This window comes from Zingiber officinale, chromosome 5A (genome assembly GCF_018446385.1).
Source record: "Zingiber officinale cultivar Zhangliang chromosome 5A, Zo_v1.1, whole genome shotgun sequence".
In the NCBI taxonomy this organism is placed as follows: Eukaryota; Viridiplantae; Streptophyta; class Magnoliopsida; order Zingiberales; family Zingiberaceae; genus Zingiber; species Zingiber officinale.
In genome coordinates, this window is record NC_055994.1 from 146,519,360 (window position 1) to 146,543,972 (window position 24,613).

Here is a 24,613-nt window from a genome sequence, read left to right on the forward strand (position 1 = left end):
ATTTTCTTAATCTTTTGTAGAAACTAATAAAAGAGAATATTTAATTTTTAAACTCTCTTTTAAATCATGAACATGGTTAAAAAAGGAAAGCTTTCTCAAAATTAAAATCTTCCTTTCAATCTACAAATAAGGAAAGATTTCAAATCTTTTCTTAATCTTTTGTAGAAAGCTATAAAAGGAAAGATTTAAATTTTAAACTCTCTTTTAAAACCATGGAATCCACATAAGAAAAATTTTAAAAAATAAAATTCCTTTTTATTTTAATAGGGTCGGCCACCTAAGCTTGGGTTCAAGCTAGAGTCGGCCACCTCATGAACCCATGAACCATGCCTTTGGCCAGCCCTAGCTTGGACTCCAAGCTAGCTTGACCGACCCCTATAGAATGGGTAAGAAGGTGGGTATAGTACTCTATAATTAAGAGGCTACGATAGGTACCGAGAGGAGGAATGAGTTTTGGTCTCCCGATGAAATTAAGCATCCCGTGTTCGCCCTGAACACATAACTTAATTTCATTAATAATAATTCATTCCACTAAAGAACTATTATTGAACTACCGCACCAATCCCAAATTACATTTTGGGCTCCTTCTTATTATGAGTGTGTTAGTCTCCCTGTATTTAAGATAATGAATGCCCACTAATTAAATGAGTTACTAACAACTCACATAATTAATATCTTAGTCCAAGAGTAGTACCACTCAACCTTATCGTCATGTTGGACTAAGTCCACCTGCAGGGTTTAACATGACAATCCTTATGAACTCCTCTTGGGGTCATTCTCAACCTAGATTACTAGGACACAGTTTCCTTCTATAATCAACAACACACACTATAAGTAGTATCATTCCCCAACTTATCCGACTTATTGATTTATCGAGCTAAATCTCATCCATTGATAAGTCAAAGAAATAAATACTAGATATATGTGTTTGTTATTATATTAGGATTAAGAGCACACACTTCCATAATAACTAAGGTCTAGTTCTTTTATAAAGTCAGTACAAAAAGAACTTACCTAAAATGGTCCTACTCAATACACTTGGAGTGTTTCAGTGTAATTTATTAGTTAAGATAAATTAATACTTAATTACACTACGCCTACTTCAACGGTTTGTTCCTTTCCATTTTAGTCGTGAGCAACTGTTTATAATTTATAAAGAACCGATAATATGATATTCTGTGTGTGACACCACACACCATGTTGTCTACTATATAAATTAATTGAACAAATTACATTTAACAAATAAATGTAGATATTTGACCATTGTGATTCTTTATTTCTAAATAATTGTTAATACAAAAGCTAGGCTTTTAGTATACACTCTAACACTTCTCGGTGGAGAAACATCACCATAACCTTGATCCAAACACTCTTAGATCACAAGAAGAGCTTGGAGGCTTTGGAAGACTACTAATAGGGGTTAACTACCTCTATTTCGTCAACCATGCCCAAGCACCCAGAGCTCTATTAAATAGAGCTCAAGAGGAAAACACTAAGCTGTTTTCCCGCTACCAGTCGACTGGTGTATGCACCAGTCGACTGATCCTTTAAGTGAAGCCAATCGTTACCCAACGGTCGACTGCTACAGTAACCAGTCAACTGCTGCAATGCTGCTACAATGTCACTACAGTACTGCTACAGTAAATCCTAAACACATAGGATTTTGCTCTGAGTACAATCACTCAGCACTCGTCCTCGCCCGACCAACCTAAACCTAGCGTTCTAGCCTCCTCCATCAGTCTCGCGTCTCTCGAATGTCTCCTCATCCTTCACGTCCTGCCTTCTGGAGTTTCCTTTGGCCTTGTCTATATTGTCGGGTCTTCCTTTGCCAAGAGGCTCCTCACCTCCGGGACTTCATCCATTGCCAAGTCACACTTAGACTTACATTGCCAAGACTACATGCTTGGACTTACACCGCTAAGACTCATCCTTGGACTTTCCTCCTTTGCTAAGATCACACTTGGACTTTCTTTGTTGTACTTGTATCCTGCACACTCACAATGAACATTACCCGGCCTGCGTGTCGTGTTCCGGTCTATGAGCCACTATGGTATGTCAGCCTAGGTGTTATTGTCATATTTCGACATACATGCCGCCTTTTGGATCTATGCTGCACCGGACTCCATGTCGTCGCTCCCAAATCCGGCTCCTTAGCTGACTCACACTCATCTACCCTTTAAGGCCGCGACGACTCAATCAGTATTGCAACCATCTCACTGATCCATTTGAGAGCGCCCCTCGGGGGCAGGATACGTCACTATACTCATCTTATATTTATTTCGTTGTTCTACTATTATTTGACTGCTTATATATTCGTGAGACCTGCCTCGAGCATCGGGATACCGGGGATCGAGGCAACACAGTCGCTGGCTACAAGTATTGTTGACCAGAGGCCCTACGATGACTTGGTCAACACAGAAGACAACTTACCATCCGAGTCATGGAGATGCGGTCAACATTCCAGCCACATCATTCTGATAGTTCCGTCTTCTTAGATTCCCGATAGGATCATATTGGCGCCGTCTATGGGAACTTAGCCTGATCTGGAACGTGAAGATGAATGATGCCGGAAAATTCTGTCATCCTCATGTCCTCGGTGGGTTCCAACGAACATATCATAGTCTCCTCACTCCACGGGTATTCAAGAGTCAAGGAGCTGAGTCAGATCCTCTGCTGGTCGGGAGGTTAGTTTTTTCGTTATATTTTCCCTTTCGTTCATAGGATTTGTCATTGTTCCCCGACCGAAGACTCCCGTGCCGATTGATCGGGTTTATATTATATCATATTAGAGCCACAGGCTCAATGTCGAAGACTCTCATGCCGATCGGCCAGGTTTACATTATATTAAAGTCACGGCCAGGTTTATATTATATTAGAGTCACAGGCTCAATGTCGAAGACTCCCGTGTCGATTGGCCGGGTTTACATTATATTAGAGTCACGGACTTTAGAAGTCGAGCCGCAACTATAAATCCTAGAAGTCGAGCGACGACTATGAACCCTAGAAGTCGAGCGACGACTATAACCTTAGAAGTCAAACGACGTCTATAAACCTTTGAATCAAAGACTCTCGCACCAATCGGTCGGATTTAAATTATATTAGAGTCACGGGCTTTGAATGAAGTTAAGAGTGGGCTCAAGATAGGTTATGTTGACAGAATATTTATAGAAAAATTTTGAAATAGGTCAGGATGATCAGATACTCGACCCCCATGCAATTTTATTAAATCAAAAATTACTCTGACTTTCCTATTGTAGCTTCACGAGAATTTATCATCAACTGTGATTTTAAATTGATCAATTGTCTACTCAGAATTATATAAAAATATTGTGTTCACTATTTAATCAGTTTGAGTTAACACAGTTTGATCCAACAACAAATAGATCCGAACCCACAAGACCTAAATTGAGAATAAGCTCTAGCTAGGTCCATTTAGCGGTCTAAATTGATTTCCATTTGCTCGCATTTAATTTTATATTTTAAAAATGATTTAAAAAAATAAAAATTCTCAAGAAATTAAATCGGAAATAAATCATGAAGTTTTCACAACACAAAAAAAAAAAAAAAAATCAGAATTGTCTTGTAAATTAATTCTGAAAATTTCCAAATGATTTAACATTTTTAATAAATTATAAAATCTGATGAACTATTTTTATATTTTATAATTAATCTAAAAAATCAATAAAGAAAATTATAAACACTTAATTACCACCTTAAAATTTAATTAATGCTAATCAAATTTATGATTAGCTTGCAAAAACCAGAATTATACTTATTATCGATTTACTTCCCTTTATTGATAATATTTTTAATTTTTTATATTATTTATTAAAAAAACTTAATCAAATCCGAGCTTAAGTCAATTAGGCCCATGCCTAGCCGGAAAGCCAAATCAACATAGTTTGTGTTAGTTTCGTGTTGAGTCCAACTCTATATGTTACTCAAATATAATTTTCAAAATGGATGAATATTTTAAGAATGGAATTTTAGATTTGTATAAATTATAATGAATTAAGTGAAAATTATCTATTTTTAAAATTAATCGATGTTATTCAAATAAGCCAATCAAACTCAAACCATGCTCATCTCGATCTCTCCATTTTGTCACCTCTAAAACCTTTAAAATAGTAAGTCAAACCTCCTCGTATCTATGAAATCAGTCAACTCGTATCGCCCATAATTAGTCAATTCATGTAACTGTCAACCTTCCATATTTAGACTTTTTTTTCGTTCGTTCATTTGCCAACTTGCTATCGAGTGCCGTCCGTATTCTCGCAAATATGCGTCCACTCATCCTCCACGCACTTCAATGCACACATCCACCCACATTATTATTATTATAATAAATTATTATAAGCACTTAAACTCAAAATTATTTGGTCTTTAGAATTTTAATTTTTCCAATTTATATTAATAAAATTAGTGTATTTTGATCGAACCAAAAAATAATAATAATAAATTAATTTATCTATATAGAATAGATTCTGTAATAATATGAGCATGTACTAATCTATTAAAATTTTCAAATTAAATAGAATATAAAATTGAGAATAGTAAAACCATAGGGGGTTGTTGCGAACCGAAGTAAATATTTTAAGGTTTTTTGGAAAATTTCGACAAAGATATCGGCTGCGGCGGCGGCCACTCGCCGCGAGCCCACACACCGCAGCAGATAAATTGAATTAAAAATCCAACCTTTTTTCCCCAAAATCTCCAAAATCCAATTCAATTTCTCTTCGTCGTCTCTTGTTCTTCTTCTTCTTCCTTCTCCAGAGCCGCGCCCCGATTGCACCCTAGCCGTATCCTGATCCTCACCTTCTACCTCTTTTCACCCTTGTTTGCTGGTTGTTCCCGCGGGAAAGGAGCCGGATTGAAGGAGCGGAGCGAGACGGGTGCGGCGGCCCATGGGAGCCAACTCGATCGGCGAATACTGGGACGACGACGGGGGATCCGACGGCGAGCTCCGCTGTGCGATCGAGAGCTTCTGTGGCATGGATTCCACCGCCGGGTGCGTCCTATTTTTGTGAGAAGTTATAGGTTTCTTGTTGGGGATTTTGGTCTTTGATGGGAAATTTTTTGGCAGAGTGCACATCGAGGAGGCCTATGCTGATGTTCATGATACTGAGAAGACGAGCTCCAGGAAAAGGTACTTCCTGTATTCGAGTTGGTAGACATCGAAGATGCAGCGTTACCAAACTTCAATTAAGTACATCAAAATTTGCTTATTCCATGGGATTGATTGGTGTTTTTTGGAGTTGCAAAGAAGGATTCAACTCGTTTTGCATGGAAATATGTATTCGAGTTTTATTGATTGTTCAAAAATGGATTTTTGATAAGTTGTAGAAGAAGATTTCATGAGTATGCTCTCTTGTTTCTAAGCTATAGTTACACTTTACACATGCTCAAAGTTCGTTATCTTCATATAGAAAGTTAGAATGGCTATGAATGAGGGGAAAAGGATTTCTTAGAGGTTAGCAAGAAGCTAATACCCCAAATTTTTCAGAACTTGGGATGATCCAATCATGAGAACCAAGTCGAAAGCTTGCCGTGAGAAAATGCGCCGCGACAAGATAAATGACAGGTGCACATTGTCATCTTCGTGTACTAAAATATTGAAATGCTAGTCTTAGCTGAGAATATGGTGGTGCTTCTTTTCCCTGAAACATGATTACCTTACCTTTCCATCATAACTGTGATTCCCTTGTCTGGGTTGCTTCTGTTCTATGTAGGTTCTCTCAACTTTCTTCAGTACTTGACACTCGCCGACCTCCTAAGTCGGACAAGGCTAGTATTCTAACTGATGCAGCTAGTGTGTTGACACAGTTAAAAACTGAAGCACAAGAACTTAAGGAATCAAATGAAAAGCTTAAAGAAACAGTCAAGGATCTGAAGGTCTGATTCTATCATTAGCTTTCTCTATTAATCAGTAACTATCTATTCTGTAAGGTCTAAATCAACTATTGCACGTAACTTGATATATTTTTTTGTTTTATGAGGATTGAATAGACTTGAATTAGTTGAATGGTTGGATTGCAGCAGTACTATTTTGGAGGAATGGACCAACAGAAAAAGCAAGGGTCTTTGTTATCAGTTGATCAAGTAAAACCAGATCACATTCTGACTTAGGAAACTTAAAAATCATGGCATTTATATGGATATTGAAATCAAGATAGGCTATTAAGTTTTAATTGTTAATTAAAGTTGGAACATCTGTGGGGACAGAAAAATAAGTGCTTTGTTTAGTTTATTGCTATGTCATCATCATCTCTGAAGAAGCTTTCTTTTTAATCATCTGCTTATAGTTTAGAATACATTTTGACAGTTTTGCATGAATTTATTGGATTTGTGATTCCCTTTTGTGATGCAGATTGAGAAGAATGAGCTCCGCAAAGAGAAGATGAAACTGAAGGCTGATAAGGAGAAATTGGAGCACCGAATCAAGGCCATAAGCTTGCCCCCAGCTCACTTCATGCCACATCCACTTGCATATCATCCAGCTGCTGCTCCTGCTGCAAGTGCAAATGTTCATGCGCCATCCAACAAGGCTGCCCACTTTGCTGCATATCCTGGCATGGGCATGTGGCAATGGCTTCCTTCTGCCGCGATCGACACCACAAAAGACACAAACCTTTGGCCTCCTAATGCATGAGCACGTGCCTCAGGTAGCAAACTTGTCTCATGGCTAACACATTCACACAGTATTCTTTATTTGCTTATCCTGAATGTTAATGCTGCAAATATTCCTTGAGACATGTTTATTGTAAGATAACTTATAAGCAAATAAGAGTTCAAGATCCCAATCGAATTTGCTTTGAACCCTTCTCCATTTGTTCCGGTGCTTTTGATTTGATTACTTTTAGGGAATGAGCAAGCAAGGAAGAGTCGATTCTCTTCCCAACTAAACAAGCTCCTATTGATCATATTGTGGTTGAAATCTCATAAATCTAGTATCATGGCTAATGTAGTGACTCAACACCCCTAGAAGCCCCTGGCTGATCTGAAGTGCAAAATAAAGAAAACTTGGTAGACATAAATGAATTGAATGTTCGTAAACAAACTCGATACCTAAACTATAAGAGCTCGATTATTTTTGTTTACGGGAGGCAACAAGTTATATAGTTTTGTTGAATATTTAAGTTAAATAGGAGATGACGAGTTGTGTGTAGATGAAAGTTTTAAGTATTTATGATCATTTTTCCTAAAGGACAAAGGGATTGAGAGAGATGTCTTCCATAAAATATAAGTAAGATAATTGAAATGGAGAAAAATATTGATGTTCTTTGTGATCGTAAAATATTTCTAAAATTTAAAGAAAAATTCTATAAAATAGTGGTTAGATCTGCTATATTATATGAAGCTGAATGTTGGATAATGACTCAAGCACATAAGTGAAAAAGGTAAGTTGTAAAGATGAGGATGCTAAGATAGACGTACAAACCTGGTATGAAATAAGAAAGTCAGGGTTTATCTACTCTAGGAGAGATGATATAGACATATACAATAAATGTAAACTAGGATAAATATGTAAATCAAATAAGAAAAAAAAAACTTTGTTAAAATAGTAAAATAAGATAAAATTTATTTAAATATAGATAATGATATAATAGAGAATAGAGTTACATAGAAAAATTCATCCTACCTAATAGGATTAGACTCGATTGTTATTGTTATTTAAAATAGTAATCTTCGGTGGGAAAGCAAACTTGTTTTTAAGATTAAATTAGCATGTGTTTAATAAACACAATGTTCTTGTTTTCTCTTTGAACGATTGCGACATCTTTGTCAAGGAAGTCTGAGTTGATAGTTGTTGATGAGTATATACCTTGAAAAGTACCAGTTTTTGTTTGTCCTCATTCTGACCGACAGTGGGGACAATGCATGTGGTGATAACTAAATTGATTTGGCAAATAATTTAGTTGGTAGTTAGGGAGTAATTAAGTCGAAAAATATGAATCATGCACCTTACTTTCAAAAGCATTAAATCATCCATCTATTTTCCAAACTATCTTTGGTGCCTTTCTTCGCCCTCTGTTCGACTCGTTTGGGAGAAAACAATGTTTTAGGAAATGAGTGCATTTATAATTTGAAAAGTCACATCTAGGAAATTAAGGCTTGATGATTATGAAATTGCAACCGAATCGTGGCTCGACTGACTCAGTAGTGATATCATGACGGTCTCCATTGCCTATCCAAATGGTTATTTGGGGGTGACAAAGATGAAACTGTTACCTTAGCGGTCTTTCCAAGACGGTCTCATACTCTCTTGAATGGGATAAAGCACAAGCGGTCTTCCTAGTCAAGGGACACGAGATAAATCGAAACAATATTTGCATTTGGCGAGAATCAAGTCACGCTTCTTTGATGGCAAATCCTACCCAAATACCAACTCAGTTATATTTGTATCAAAAGTGGTTATCTGTTGGATAGAGCGAGGAGAAAGACATGTAAATATAATGAAAGAAAAGGATATTTTTGAAAGTTGGTGTGTAATATGATAGTTTCAAAAGTAATTTAAATATTTTTAAAAAATAACTCTAGCATACATTCTAGAATGGAATAAATCACGAGTAACCTTCTTAGACAAGGGACATGAGATAAATCAAATTAGTATTTGCATTTGTTGAGAATTCTCTCTGATATAAATCCTACCTAAATATCAACTCAGTTATCCTGCAATGCTCTATCTCAGCGGTTATCTGTTGAATAGAGAGAGAAGAAAGACATGTAAATATAATGAAAGAAAATGATATTTTTGAAAGTTGGTGTGTAATTTGATAGTTTCAAAAGTAATTTAAATATTTTTTAAAAAATAATTGTGTCCTTCCATAATTGCTTATAAATAAAGCCTATCGCCTCGATGAAAGCATTGATTTCATTAATTGTATGCCGTTGTCTTAATCAAATAAGTACATTTTATTGATAATTATTAATTTTTTATTTCTTTAAATTGCTAGTGCAAATTATTGAAGATCGTGGTTTTTTTTAAAAATAGGATAATTAGTGTGAGATTTTTTTCCTAATATTATCACTTTAATGCTGGTCTAATTATTATCACAGTGAGGTGGTAAAATATTTAAGAGAATTAATAAAAAAAATTAAAGTTTGAATCACCACAAATATTGTTGTAGAATTATATAATAAAAATTAAAACAGCGTCTCAAATTAAATCTATCAGATATTTTATCTCGATCTATTCATATAATACTATTGTAGTATTATATAACTACTTAATACTTTCTATATGTTACAGGCTTACAGCTCTTGGATAGTCGCTACAATTATTTTTAAACGATTTTAATAAATTTAAAATTAATTTGAATAAAATTTAAATAATTTTAATTAAGTTGATAAAAATATTTTGATATAATATTATTCAGATTTTATGATTTAAAATTTAAGTGTTTAGTGAAATAATTAATTTTTTATATTTTACTAATAGACTTTTATACGATTTATAACAGTTATCAAATAGTTTTTATATATAATAATTATCGAGTAATTTCTACACATTAAGATTAATATTAAATCTTAAAATTTTAAATCCTGAATCAAATTTTGAACATTAAAATAGTTAATTTTTCACATTAAATATCTATCAAGTAATTTTTATACGTTGTAGTAGTTATCAGTACTGTGAGTAAATCATATATATTAAAATATTGAATTCTAAATCATAATTTTGAACACCATTATATCAAAATATCTTTACCAATTTAATTAAAATTATTTAAATTTTACCAAAAACACTATAAATTAATTAAAAATATTTTAAAACAGATATAATAATTACTTAATAGTATGAACACACGTTATAACAACTACATAATAACTTTTTTATATATGATATCAACTAGTTGTACTTGTTAAAAATAATTTTAAAAATAAGGAACAACGTTATAATAACTAATCGATAATTGCTACAATTTATAACACTTATTGGTAATTGCTACAATAACACTAAAGTCCCTGGAATTATGATATCGTGGTAGGATATCTAAGTTATCACTCAGGCACCCGTGATTTGATTCCTAACTATAGTATATTTACAGAATTTTTCCCTCTAAATGGGACGCACAACAAACGGATGCTAGACTTCTGGACTGCCTACTGCGCGCTTCCTAATTTACCCTGTGACCGGTGGAAAAATTTCGTGGGACCCGATCGATCACCCCAGGGCTAGTCAATGAGGCTAACTAAGTTTATCATTTTTTTTATCCTCTGACCTATGGTGTCGTGGTAGGACATCCAGATTGTCACCCAGGTACCTGTGGTTCGAACCCAGCTATGACATATTTGTTCAATTTTTTTTCTCCAAATGGGACGCACAACAAACGAATGTTAAGCTTTTGTTGAAATTTATCCGGGCGACTGATGGAAAATTTTCATAGGCTGGGCCGGTCACCACAAGACTAGAGAATGAGGTAAACTGGGTTTATTATTTTTACTCCTAGGGTTATGGTACAGCGGTAGAGCATCCAAATTGTCATCTAGGCACCCGTGGTTCAATTCCTAGCTATGACAAATTTGTATTAATTTTTTTTTAAAATTGAGTCCGTAATCAATGAATGTTGGACTTCTTGACCATCCGCTATGAGAATTTTTCGATTTATGTTTTTATAGGATTTCACTGATTACTTAGGCTAGTTGTGTTTATCATTTACAATAATAACAGATAACTGAGAATGAAATATGATAGACATTTGGCCATTTGGGTCAGCATATTCCCTTCGTAATGTTTACTCAATTATGAAAGTCGGTATAAATTATACTCTAAATTTATAATTGAGCTTATTATAAAAAACATCGTATTATTTCAAATATTGTCACGCTAATGCTAGTCTAATTATTGTCTCCACTCCCTATTAAATCGATCATCCTCTCGCCGAATCCCATTTCTCTCTCAGATTTCCACTAAATCTCTCTTCTCTTCTAGGGTTCATCCAGCTCTCTGCAAAATTCCACCTCTAATTTGTGAATCCATGGCGGATCGCAGGAGATCTCCCAGCAATGGCGTCCAGAAGGCCGTTTGGGCATCCAAGATCGTTTTTTCCCTTCTTGGGATCCTCTCCGTGGTGAGGCTCGCCGTCCCTCCCGCCGCCGGCGTCCTCGCCCCCGCCCTCCCGCGCCTCTGGGCCTCCCTCTGCTCCTGCCTCTCGCCGCCGTATCTCTTCGTTGTCATCCATCTCATCGTCCTCGTCATATGGAAGCTCTCCGACCAGAAGCACCACCACGGGCCGCCGGAGGCGACGGAAGCCGTGAAGATCAAGGCTTTCGAGAGTGCCCCTCCTCCTCCCGCCGCTCAAGCCGTCCCTCTCTCGCCCCGACCTACGCCGGCAACGCCTAAACCCCTAGATCCAGATTCCGACGGCGATCCATTGGACAAGGAGGCGGAGAGCTCGGAGGAGAACGACTCCATGGAAGCAACTTGGAAGGCGATCATGGAGAAGACCCCCCGAGGCGGAGAGAACCCAGGACCGAGGAGGCCGCCTCCGCCTCCATCGCCGCCGCCGGAGGCGACGGAAGCCGTGAAGATCAAGTCTTTCGAGAGTGCCCCTCCTCCTCCCGCTGCTCAAGCTGCCCCTCTCTCGCCCCGACCTACGCCGGCGACGCCTAAACCCCTAGATCCAGATTCCGACGGCAATCCATTGGACAAGGAGGCGGAGAGCTCGGAGGAGAACGACTCTATGGAAGCAACTTGGAAGGCGATCATGGAGAAGACCCCCCGAGGCGGAGAGAACCCAGGACCGAGGAGGCCGCCTCCGCCCCCATCGCCGCCGACGGCGGCCATTCGGGCGAGGCTGCCGTCGGTGACGGGCCGCGACGAGCTGAACCGGCGATTCGACGATTTCATAAAGAAACGACACGATCAAATCCGGCTTCAGAGGCATGAATCGAATCAGAGAAGATTGCAGATGATGGATTCAGGATTCCACTGATCTCTCATTCCAAAACTCTCGAATCTATCTCAAAAGAAAGAGTGATTCATCTGCTGAAAGAAACTCATCGTTCAGGTAACTCGATTTTCTGCAAAAACTAAAATTAAACTTTTAATTCCTTTATTCATTAATTGCTCATTGTTATTATTTTTATAATTGTAGGTTATTTTTAAAAATCGGATGTGGGTTGGATCACTGCTACGAGATTCTGTTGATATGTATTTTCGTTTGCCTTTCTCTTTGTATAGAAGAGGAATCTCAGCGCAATAATAAAATTACTGATCTTCTGACTCGGAGGTCACATGTTAGTGGAAGTATTATGTAGTTTTTTTTTAATTGTAAGTATGTTAATGGTTGTTATGATTATATATTTTTTTTACTTCTGTAAAAAGTTAATGGTACAGTGACAGATGTCTTTTCAGTTTTTTACCCAATATCAAATTCTAATTCGTGCTATTGAATTTCTTTTAATAGAGTTAATTTAAAATTATTAGATGATATATCCTATTATTAGTATTTCTTAAATTATCCTATTAGTTGGCAAGAATTTTTTATAAGATTAAATTAATCATTTCAGAATTAATTGAGGTTACGAGGTAAGCACATTTAAGAATTAAGTCTCAATTTCGATAAATTACCATGGGGCTGAACTAGTCATCTCATGACTAATCAAGGTAAGCACATCTAAGGATTAAGTTTTAGCTTCGGTGAATTAACGAAGTAATTTTCTTTGATGAGCGGTTGACATAAGAATGTTAGACTGATAAGTCGTTTGTTATATGTGTTTCTTGATTTATCCTGGTGGTCAGTGGAAATCTTTTGTAGTACCGAACCGATCACCTCCAAGATTAGTGAACATAAGTTGGATTGCAAGCGCTTCCCGATTTATTCTGGTGGTCTGGGGGGGGACTTCTGTGAAGTCAAGTCGATCCCCTCCAGGATTAGTCAGCATAAGCTAGGGTGTCAAAAATCAACCCAATCCACTAACTCGATCTGAGTCAATTCGAAAAAAATCAGGTTTAAGTTGGGAGTTTTTGAATTCAGATTGAGGGTTTTTGGATTGGTTTAGTTTTAGGTCGGGTTCAGGTTAATCCGAATGGACAAAATTTATAATTTATGAGTTTTTAGGTTCAATCAAATTTTATTTTAAAAATTAAAATATTTTATGTACATAAATAAATAATATAATGTAATATAATAATAATAAATCTTAAGATAAAAATGAAGAATTATAGGGAAATAATAAAAAAAATCGGGTTCGAGTTAGACGGGTTATTCAGGTTATATTGATTTAAGTTTAGAATGTTCAGGTTGAGTTTAGATTCGAATTGGGTTTAGATTGAGATTTTTTTGGAATAACTGTTCTTCAACCTAACCCGAACCTATCCGACCCACTCAAATTGACACCCCTAACATAAATTAAATACATGGTGTCAACTAAAAAATAACGTCATTTTTTTTTCATTTATTATCAAAAGAACATCTCATCTTAGTACATTTCCATTTTTAAAATTATCCATATTTTTTATGTTATTGTAATAATTATAAAATCTTATATAATTGTAGCAGTTATGATTTTATAAATATTACACAATTATAGCTCGTATAACTACATAATTATGTTTGTAGGATTGAGACGTGCTAGAGGGTAGGGTGAATAGTTTTCGTGACTTTTTACGTTTTTCGTAAACACAGAATAGGCAACGGAAAGTAAGAAACAAAGAACAACGATACGAAGGATTTACTTGGTCTGGAGCTTATGACGACTCCTACGCTAAGGTCCGTAATCGTTTATCACTTTCGTTGGACAATCACTATAATTCCGAAAAATCTTTACAAATAGTAAAATTACAAGTGCAGTAATTTAATTGCAATATACTGACAATGGTGGTGTTGAAATTGCAAGCTTCTGGTTGTTGGCGCGATGTTACGATTCGTCAGATCGTCTTCGGAGCAGCGCGCAAGAGAGTAGTCATGAATTCAAGTTATTTTTGATGCTCTGCTCGTGGACTCCTTTTATGGACCATTGAAGGAGCCTTCAACCCATTGAAGGCACCTCCAGCAGTGCAGCTTATCCCCGCAACGTTGGAGATGATAACTTCCGCAATCAGCGAAAGTTATCCCTTCAAAGGTGTCTTCAAGCTCATGGAAGGAGCCTTCAAACTCATGGAAGACACCTTCCATCCAGCATCTAAGGCGCCTTCAGGCACATGGAAGGCGCCTCCGCGCTTCTCCACGCGAGCCTTCGGCCAAACCACCCGAGGAGCCTCCAACAGCTCCGAAAGCGCCTTGAACACTGTTTATCAGAGCTTATTTTGTGTTTTCCACTTCTTGCAAGACATATTGGTCCAAATACAATATATACCATATAAAACAAAGTTAGTACAATAAAAAAATGATTAATGAAATGTTTGACAGTCTCCCGGACTGTCCAGTTCTGACTTTTAGATTTCTCGAAAATCCTAAATTGAATCGACGCCTATTGTTCCCTCAACGGGGAACGCATCCTCACTTACTTTCCACAGGAGAGAAATTACTTTTTGCCAGATCAATCCTCTAGATTGTCTGGATTTTTGCTCAGCGTCCAAGATGTCAAAACTTCATGCTGAATGTCCGATCCCCAATTCGTCCTGTCTTCCACTTGGTGTCCGCGACCCCTAGGATTTTCACCTAGAGTTCTCGACTCTAGGATTTCACCCAATGTCCTCGACCGTCAGACTTCGCTCAGTCCCCGGGACTTGAACTTCGTTGTCTAACCGCAGCTAGGACTTTCCATAATCTAGGGTTACCTCCCCTATGACCTAGGGTTACCTCCCCCTAGGGTTTTCCACTTGCCTAGAATCTGTTAGAATCGATTTGTAGCTAGGGGGGAGTGAATAGCTCATTGCGATTGTTGTCTTGCTTCATGATGATGATATGCAGCGAAATAAACCACGAGACACACTTACAACACTAACACGAAGAATTTATTTGGTATCCACCTCAAGAATATGTGACTAATACAAGAATCCACACATGACACGCTCTTCACTATGAAAAACACTCCTTCTCGGTAACTACCGGAGGTGGAGAAACCTCATATAAGACTCACACAATAAGATACAACACACGCAAGAAGAAAATACAAGAATGAAAAATGAAAAACCCTCCTCTTACTTGACCTTGTTGATGGAGACGCCTCTGGACCCTTTGGAAAGTGCAACAACACTTCTCTTCTAAGCTCTCAGTCCGGCGACGAGTAGTAGTGAATGATCGTGTGAGCGTTACGGAGAAGAAAGCTACCCATGATTTTATACTCGACTCTTCTAGGGCTTCTAATCGATTGGGCTTGCTCCCAATCGATTGCCACGTGAGATCCGCGCTATCCCAACCGTTCGTCGCTCGCTACCTGTACAAAGATCATATCCCAATCGATTGGGGAGGCTTGAATCGATCGGTTGATCGATTCAGAGCACCTCCGTGCTCTGCTGGAAACGGCCTGAATTGATCGACCGATCGATTCAGGCTTCCTTGCATTCGCACGAGAAAATCAACCCCCAATTGATCGACCGATCGATTGGGAAACGTTCTGTGCTCGCGCCATTACTTCACAATCGATTAGCTAATTGATTAAGATGTTGTTTGTCATAGCATTGTGCCCAATCGATCAGCTAATCGATTGGGCTTGGTCCAATTTGATCACTTGATCAAATTGACCAACTCTAGCTTGCCCGAGTCAAGTCTAGGGCTCCCAAACCCAACATCTAGTCAACCGTGACCTGTTGGGATTCCTCGTGCCTAGCATCTGATCAACCTTGACCTGTTGGGACTTTTTCACCAAGTGTCCGGTCAATCCTTTGACCCACTTGGACTTTTCTCCTCGTGCCAAGTGTCCGGTCAACCTTGACCCACTTGGTCTTACCGTCTCATGCCAAGTGTCTGATACTCCATGATCCACTTGGACTTCCTTCCACCAGATGTTCGGTCACCCTTGACCCATCTGGATTTCTTTGTGTCAAGTATCTGGTCACTTCTTTGACCTACTTGGACTTCCCAACACCAGGTGTCTGATCAACCTTAACCCACCTGGATTTCCACATGCCTGGCTTCACTCATCGGGACTTTCACCTACCTAGCTTCACTCACTAGGTCTTTCACCTAGCTTCACTCACTAGGATTTTCCAATTGCCTAGCTTCACTCACTAGGTCTTTCACCTGACTTCACTCACCAGGATTTCTAACTACCTGGCTTCACTCACCAAGACTTTCACTTGCCTAACCTCCAATTAAGACTTTCTCAATCAAGTATTCGGTCACTCCTTTGACCTACTTGACTCTTTTTCACATCAAACTGATCAAACCTATACTAGAGGGGAATTGCACCAACAATCTCCCCAATCAGACGATTGCTCCTCCAATCTCCATATATTGTCAAACATTGAAACTCAAACATCAAGACTCAAGCTTGAGCCAACTCAAGCTTAGTCAACTTGGTCAACCTTGACCAGGGATATTGTACTAACATAATTCATTAGGACTTTTGCTTAAGAACACTTAGGACTTTTCTGCAAGCTCAGTCACACTTGTTAGATCATAAGACATCTTAACTTTTGAACCCTTTGTCATTATTAAAACTCAGGTTTGATTATCTAGTGTTCCCTGTACTAATTGTTAGAGTGTATACTAAAAGTCTAGCTTTTTGTATAAATATATAAGAATTACATTGGTCAAATGCCTACATTTATGCTAAGTGTAGTTGTTTATTTAATTTATATTATAGATAACATGGTGTGAGAAGACACACAGAAGATCATGTTATTAGATCCTTATAAATTATAAACAGTTGCTCACAGCCAAGATGGAATGGGACAAACCATTGGAGTGGTTATAGTGTAATTAGGTATTAGTTTACCTTGACTAATAAATTACACTAGTACACTATGAGTGTATTGAGCAAGACCAATTGAGGTAATATTTTTTTTATACTGACTATATAAAAGAACAATACCTCTATTATTATGGAAGTGTATACTCTTAATCATGATATAATAACAAGCACATATACTTAGTATTTATTTCTTTGATTTATCAAAGGGTGCGATTTAGCTCGTTAAATCAATAGGACCGATAAGTTGGGAAATAATATTATTTATATGATGTGTTGTTGATAATAGAATGAAACTATGTCCTAGTAATATAGGTTGATGATGTTCCCTTGAGGAGCTCATAAGGATTGTCATGTAAACCCTGCAGGTAGACTTAGTCCAACATGACAATAAAGTTAAGTGGTACTACTCTTGGAGCTAAATATTAATTGAGTTATCAGTAACTCATTTAATTCGTGGACATTCAATATCTTAAACACAGGGAGACTAACACACTCATGATAAGAAGGAGCCCATATAGTAATATGGGATTGGTGCGGTAGTGCAATAATAACTCTTTAGTGGAATGAGATATTATTGATGAACTTGAGTTGGGTGTTCGGGGCGAACACGGGAAGCTCAAGCTCATCGGGAGACCAAAACCAATTCCTTCTCTTGGTCCCTATTGTAGCCTCTTATTTATAAAGTCTTATATCCACCCAAACCCAACTTCTTACCCACCTTAAGGTGGTCGGCCAAGTCAAGATTAGAGCCCAAACTAGGGCCGACCAAACCAAGGTTAGATGAGTTCAAGTTGTGGCCGACCCTAGCTTGGAGCCCAAGCAAGGGTGGCCGACCACATTGAATCCAAAAGGAAGTTTTATTTTGTAAAATCTTTCCTTTTATAGAGATTCATTAAAAGGATTTAAAAGGATGATTTTAATATAAAACTTTCCTTTTTTAGATCGGTCATAAAAGGAAGTTTTTATTTTGTTGAAAACTTTTCTTTTATGTTGGTTTTAAAAGAGAGTTTTAAATTTTAAAATCTTTCATTTTATAGCTTTCTACAAAGGAATAAAAGAGATATTTGAAATCTTTCCTTATTTGTAGTTATCTATAATGTGAAAAAAATATTTTAATTTTTTGATAAAACTTTCCTTTCTTGAAAACATGTTTTATTTTAAATCTTATCTTTTATAGATATCCATAAAAGGATTTAAAAGAGAGAGATTTTAATTTATAAAACATTCTTTTTAGAACTATCCACAAAAAGGATTTTTAAAAGAGAAATTTTAATTTTTGTTTTAAATATTTCCTTGCTTGGAGAACAAGCATGTGACCGGCTATGACAAGAAAAAAAAGAAGTTTTAATTTTTTGTTTTAAAACTTTCCTTTTTAGTCATTGGAAAGGAATATAAGGAAGTTTTAATTATGTTTAAAATTTTCCTTATTTGCCAAGACTAAGGAATATAAAAGAGAGGGTAGAGGTGTCTCACCTCACAACAATACATCTTCTATTCCTCTCCTCTCTTCCTTGGTGTTGGCCGACCCTTACTCTTTCTCTCTTCTCCTTTGTTTTCCCTCTTGGTGGCCGGCGGCATATTGGTGTGGAGATCCATTGATGGCCGGTTGCTTGAAGGAGAAGAAGAAGAGAAGGAGGTTCTCTTGTCTAGCATCCCTTAGCTTGGAGGAAAGTTGGTGGCTGAAGTTCATCATCTCTTAGAGAAAGTTGGTGGCCGCAACTTGAAAGGAAGAAGAAGGCTTGGGTGGATTCTTGTCTTGGTAGATCGTCGCCCACACGACGTCCGAGATAAGAAGAGGAATACGATAGAAGATCAAGAGGTCTATAAGTTACAAGAGGTATAACTAGTTATTAGTTTCCGCATCATAACTAGTTCATCTTTTGTATAGATCTTAAAAAATCAAACACAAGAGGTAATCGATTTTAATTATCATTTTTGTTATCGATTTTCGTTTCGATTTTATGTTTCGATAATGTGTTTCTATTGTTAAACCTTGTTTACAGTGAGAAGTTTAAATATCCGATTTCTTTGAAAGGCTTTGTCTAAGCCGTGGTGGATGATCCCATACCCAAGAAGGCCTAGTGCCTCACCACGTTTGATCTGGAACCTGATCCTTGAAATAGATATTTGATCAACTTATGTAATATGGTTTAACTTAGGAAGATCAAATCGATTGAACTTGAAGTAAGAAGGTTAAGTTTCATACCCAATTCAAGTTTAACTTCTAAAGGAAAAATTTGGATTAATAATGTTAAGTATCGTTTGCAATCCAAATTTAACTTTAGTAAAACACATGGTAGCTAGGATAGTTCTATGCTTGTACAAATTTTTGTACAGGGGAACTAGGACGATATTCCGAGTAACAACCAACACTAATAATGTTGACTGTAGTTTTAACTACACAACTATAATAATTATGGGATAGTAACTTCTACCATATAATATTGATTAATGATGATAAAAATAAAATCTTAACTATGATTAATAACTACTATAATGTAATATTGACCAACATGTTAATCAATATTGACCAATGTTCCCTTTAGATAAAGTTCCCTTATGTAATTGTACATCATAATATTATTAATCTTACTATTTAATTAAAAATATGACCTTTAATAATTAACTCTTAATTGATTTGGTGAAACATAAAATTAAGTTATGTTAATATTTTTTCTTTTCATATTAAAAATAATTTCAAGATTTATTAGTAATTTTTCAAATTACAAACGAATAACCTATTTTTTATTATCTGGATCACTTCTTCTTACCGCCTTAATCTTCATCGTTCTCTCCTCCCCTCTCTCTCCCATTTTTGCTACAACTTTTTCCTTCTTATCATTTTTATATTACAACGCATCAATTCATCTATTTCGGCTCTTCTGCATATCGATACAACCGCATCAATTTATCTGTATCTTATTGAATCTTCAGAAAAAATCACTACTGCATCTATCCATTTCTGTATCTCATCGGTTATGTTTTTTGGATGATATAAGATATTCTCACTACATAACTTGAAGTATGATTAATAACCTAATTTTTATTTTATTTTTGGATTAAGATTTTTTTAGAATAAATCATACTAACATTGAATAATATTATTTAATTACTTGATAGTAAATATTCATTTTATATAATTTATACTTATTCATGCATTATATTACACATGCAATGCTCGTCCGCGGTGACCAATATTAATACAAAAAAAATTAAAATGTTGTTGCACCAATATTAATCAGAGACAAAGTGTTTATATTATAATAACTATGCATTATAATGGTTAAAATACATTATTAGTAGTGATTAGAATTGAAATGTCTACATTGTAACAATTATGAAATCATAATTGACTTTCACAAGTTGGGTCAGTTGGTACTCATATATGAGTGGTTGCTCTAATAGATATTAGGGTTACTTTTTAATGAATATAAAATATCTCATTGAATGTTTAACTTTTCAACTACTGCACAATGACAAAATGTCTCTATGATTTATCTATCTAAACTCTTTGGGGTTAACATAGTAACTCCTCATTTATAGCTATTACAATCACATCAACAACTAGACATTATTTTATGGAAAAAATTTGCATGCAGTCCCGATTGACAAACAAAACTTTATATGTTGTCCCCATTGACAAAAATCTTTGTTTCCATTCCCTAGTCAAATATATGTACCTAATTTCTCCTAATATATTTCGGTATAAAAGTCTTAAAAATGAGTATAATTCCTCTTAATTTAGTTCATTAAATTAGAATATAGTATATTTTCTATCAAATTAAATATGATTTTTTTTCCACCTCAATTGAATGAAAAATATACTAGATTTTTTTTTAAATGATACTCAATTGAATGAAAAATATACTAGATTTTCTTTAAATGATGCTGAGTTTAGAAGGAATTATATTAAATAGGAAAAAAGTCATGTTCAATTTAATAAAAAATATACTCAATTATAATTTAAAGTGTTGAATCTAACATGAATTATACTCGTTTTTAGACTATTTGTACTTAAAAAATATGAGGGGCATTTTGATAAAAAAATATACTTGATTCTAGTATAAAATGCTGACTTTAAGAGGAATTATACTCATTTTAATATATTTCTATCAAATTGAGCACGATTTTTTTCCACCTCAATTCGATGAAAAACATACTAGATTTTCTTTAAACAGTACTCAATTGAATGAAAAATATACTATATTTTCTTTAAATATCGTTGAATTTAAGAAAAATTATATTAAGTAAAAAAAAATACTTAATTTAATAGAAAATATACTCAATTCTAATATAAAATGTCGCCTTTAAGAAAAATTATATTTATTTTTAGATTTTTTATTTTAAAAAAAATTCTATATATTTTACAAAGTTTCCCAGTGAGCCCAAGCGGTTTTTCTAAATTTACAGAGAGCGCCACCTTCTCTTAATATTTGAAGTATCCTCCTTCCACTTCATGCAACGGTTCTACACTTGTAACGAGTGCAGAGAGGCTTGAACACCCCGCGCGATGCTGCAACCGCGCAACGACTCCGCCGCTACCGCCAAAGATATCGCGCCAGAAAGCCAAGAACACGTGCTTGTACCAGTCGAGCATCCTTTTCCTCGCCCAAAGATTCAACTTTTGGGGCGTCTTCAACCAAAACGAGGAGGGGAAGCAAATGGAGTCGGTCGCTAGGGCTTGCCTGCAATCAGCACTCAAGGCGGTGAACTACGTGCTCGGGCTGGTGGGGATCGGAGTTATCATGTACTCGCTCCGGTCGATCAGTATTTGGTACTTGCGCACCGGTGATTTTTCCTCTATTGCCGTGGCAGATGGGAATCCCCCATGGTTTGTACTGCAGAAACTTCCTCCTCTCCTTTCCGAGTCTGTGGAAGAGGAAGGCTCTAAATGCCGCTATTTTAAGTACAATTTGTGCTTTTTCTTAGATTGGAATGCTATTTTTTCTTGGTCATTCTCATTCAGGTGTTAGCTTGATTGTTCCTGATCTAAATGCCCTTTTAACATACTTGATATTCTTTACTTTTCCTTGAGAGAATAATTGAATGATGGAGTCTTCCCAATTTAGAGATTTTTTTATAGAACAAAAATCATAGAAAAACTTTCTGCAACTACTACATAAGAAAATACCTAAAGGCTTCGTAACAATATCCTCTTTAATACATGTTGATACTGCTTCTTTTTTTATTCTTTAATAGAATCTTAAAGTTAAGTAGTGTTTGTTTATTGTATGTCTCAATCACATAGCTTATCATTTTGTATAGGTCATGTTCTTTCTTGTCCTGAATCTGCATACTTGAAATAAATATTGTTAAATATGTTTCCAACAATAGCTTATGCAACTCTCAAATATTTGCTCACATGAATATCCAAGATGAAGATTATTACTGTTTTGATGCCTTTGACTTGCAGGTTCATGTGTGCTTCTCTAGGCATTGGGATTTCCTTGATATTGATAACCTGTGCTGGTCATATTGCTGCTGAAACTGCTAACGATCATTGCCTGTCTTGTGTATCCTTGTAACAGATTGAGATGACAGACTTAAATTTGTTTCCCAATTGGTTGTTATGAAAGACTTGCTTGCATGTTTCCCTTTTCACCTGTTGTTTACTAGAATAATCACTTCTTGTGGGTTTCATCCAAAATAAATATTGATGCTGGTTCCTTCTTTAAGATTATGGTCATCAGGATATATGTTCATGGTGCGAACTAAGAAACATGATTGACTATTTCAAGAAATTTCTTGCCTTTACATTTATAGAAAAACTTTCGGTTTCGTATCATTTCTCCACACTAAATCCTTGAGAAGAGATGCCATGTTTATTTGAAATTAGTTAATGACTGGAAGTTCTTGCTATATCATATTGTGTTAAATAATCCAAGTAAACTTTTTTTGAAAGAAGGATATTTTGCTAGCTGTGATGGAACAGCATTTTTTGTATTTGGTTTTGGAAAATTAGTTTAAGATTTTATACATCTTGTGGATTAAACAATGATGTCGAATTACAAGTCACTTGGAAGTAAATCTTTGGTGGATTTTGTGTTCTGGCCTATCAATTAATACTCTTTGATGGATAGAAACCTTATTGTCAATATCAAACTTTATGTAGAAACAATGTTGTGCATGAGAAAAACTAGGCAAAACATAAAATTTTTACATCGACATAGAGTTTAAGACCTCCAATAGATTCTATAATTAGTCAATTTGAATTGATTAATTTTAAAGAAAAACATTGATTGATTTAAGAAACCTAGCTATTACCTGTTATATAACCTTACAGAAATTGGAATTGATACAAATACTTAGGACTAACATAGCTCGTTGTTACTCTATGAACACAGTTTAAATTTCTCACTCATTAAGCAACAATTTATGTTTGTTTTGTAATTCTATTCAAAGATGTACGTAAGTTTAGACCTCTTAAAGCTTACATGCTCAATGCAAGTATATGTGAGAGTTCATCATGAATCTACTGTGTTTTAGATGTTATTTTGTAACCTTTACTTCAAGGTCATCTAATAATTCATTGAATGAATCTGGCTCAGAATCACATTATATTACGCAGGTGGATTAGTTATTGCTAACTTTAACAAGCTTCATTAAGTATGCAATAGTTGTCTTTTTGCTCATCATGTTAGAGACTGCAGCTGCTGCAGATATTTTTCTGAACAGAGATTGGGAACAGGTGTGAATCTTGTATTGTTATACTTACAAAATGAAAAACTTTTGGTGTAATTTAAGTCAATACATTGAATTTCTGTTATCCTTTATTCTCCATCAGGATTTCCCAGAAGATATAACAGGTAAGTTTGATGAGTTGAAGAACTTCGTGAGATCAAATTCTGAGTTGGGCCAATGGATAGGTGCTTTGATAATAGCTTCAGAAGTAAGAATGATGTTTTTTTTGTTGGTCAAACCCTTAATTTAAAGGGGAAAAATTCCATCAACTTCTAAAATTGAATTTGCAAGAGCTCTTTTATTTGCACCACATGAAGATACTTAAAAAGTTACATGTGTAATTAGAAGACATATTCAGCTTTCATATTTGATGAACATGCTTGTTTAATTTGTAGGCATTGTCCATCTTCTTGTCAATATTGCTCAAGGCTCTGGGGCCTGAGGATCAAGCTGACTATGAGAGTGACAATGATGTTGTACAAACAAGATTACCTTTTTTGAGAAACCAGGTTCAAAAGACTCCTCACGTGCCTGATCAACAATTAATAGCACTTGATTGCTAATATACATGAGAAGGTCGTACCTTTGCTGCGATTAAATGTTCGCTCTTCTCATTTATGTGCGCACTTTTTGTCGTTTGGATGTGTAAGTGCATGCTTGGTTTTGCAGGAAGTGATGAAACGTTGCACTTGGCTACAGTCTGTTCTCCATATAAATAGCATCTTGTTAGGTTTCATTTTGGTTCTTGTAAATAAAGTATTAATGTAGAGACTGTTTAATAAAGGATAAGTTCTAGTTGGAGAGTTGATGAATTACCAAAATTTCTATTTTGTATAAATTGATAAGGTCACTTGATGTCCAAGTTCATATGTGAGTCGTTAGGACTTCCAGTTGACTAGGGTAGTCCGACTCAAATGAGTTAGTCAATGTTAGACTCCAATAACTATATTTCTAGTCAAGTGCTCATCCTTGCGACTTTTGGAAGGTACCTGCGATAAATGGAGGAGAATGTATTAGATTACATAGTTTGGGACTCCTAGAATATGATGCCTTTAGATCAATTTATTTGATTGTATTGAAAGACTCATTGAATTGGGATTTCCCTATTGGGTTGGATTATTTTGGGGCA

The 24,613-nt window shown here is 35.9% G+C and overlaps 3 protein-coding genes across 3 annotated transcripts; all 3 read left to right on the forward strand.

The window, feature by feature from the left end:
• Positions 1-4,655: 4,655 nt before the first annotated feature.
• LOC121983356 (transcription factor ILR3-like) lies at positions 4,656-6,813 on the forward strand. Its single transcript, XM_042536296.1, has 5 exons — positions 4,656-5,008; positions 5,084-5,146; positions 5,504-5,581; positions 5,730-5,892; positions 6,368-6,813. Exons 1-5 carry the CDS (start codon positions 4,905-4,907, stop codon positions 6,647-6,649), a joined length of 690 nt encoding a protein of 229 aa, XP_042392230.1. The 5' UTR covers positions 4,656-4,904; the 3' UTR covers positions 6,650-6,813.
• Positions 6,814-10,846: 4,033 nt separating this feature from the next.
• LOC121982283 (ESX-1 secretion-associated protein EspI-like) lies at positions 10,847-12,392 on the forward strand. Its single transcript, XM_042535269.1, has 2 exons — positions 10,847-12,011; positions 12,099-12,392. The coding sequence occupies exon 1, from the start codon at positions 10,980-10,982 to the stop codon at positions 11,934-11,936; it is 957 nt and encodes a 318-aa protein (XP_042391203.1). The 5' UTR covers positions 10,847-10,979; the 3' UTR covers positions 11,937-12,011; positions 12,099-12,392.
• Positions 12,393-21,276: 8,884 nt separating this feature from the next.
• Positions 21,277-24,296, forward strand: LOC121982284 (tetraspanin-19-like). Its single transcript, XM_042535270.1, has 6 exons — positions 21,277-21,634; positions 22,217-22,316; positions 23,411-23,491; positions 23,588-23,692; positions 23,880-24,060; positions 24,154-24,296. The coding sequence occupies exons 1-5, from the start codon at positions 21,465-21,467 to the stop codon at positions 24,045-24,047; spliced, it is 624 nt and encodes a 207-aa protein (XP_042391204.1). The 5' UTR covers positions 21,277-21,464; the 3' UTR covers positions 24,048-24,060; positions 24,154-24,296.
• The last annotated feature ends 317 nt before the right edge of the window (positions 24,297-24,613 follow it).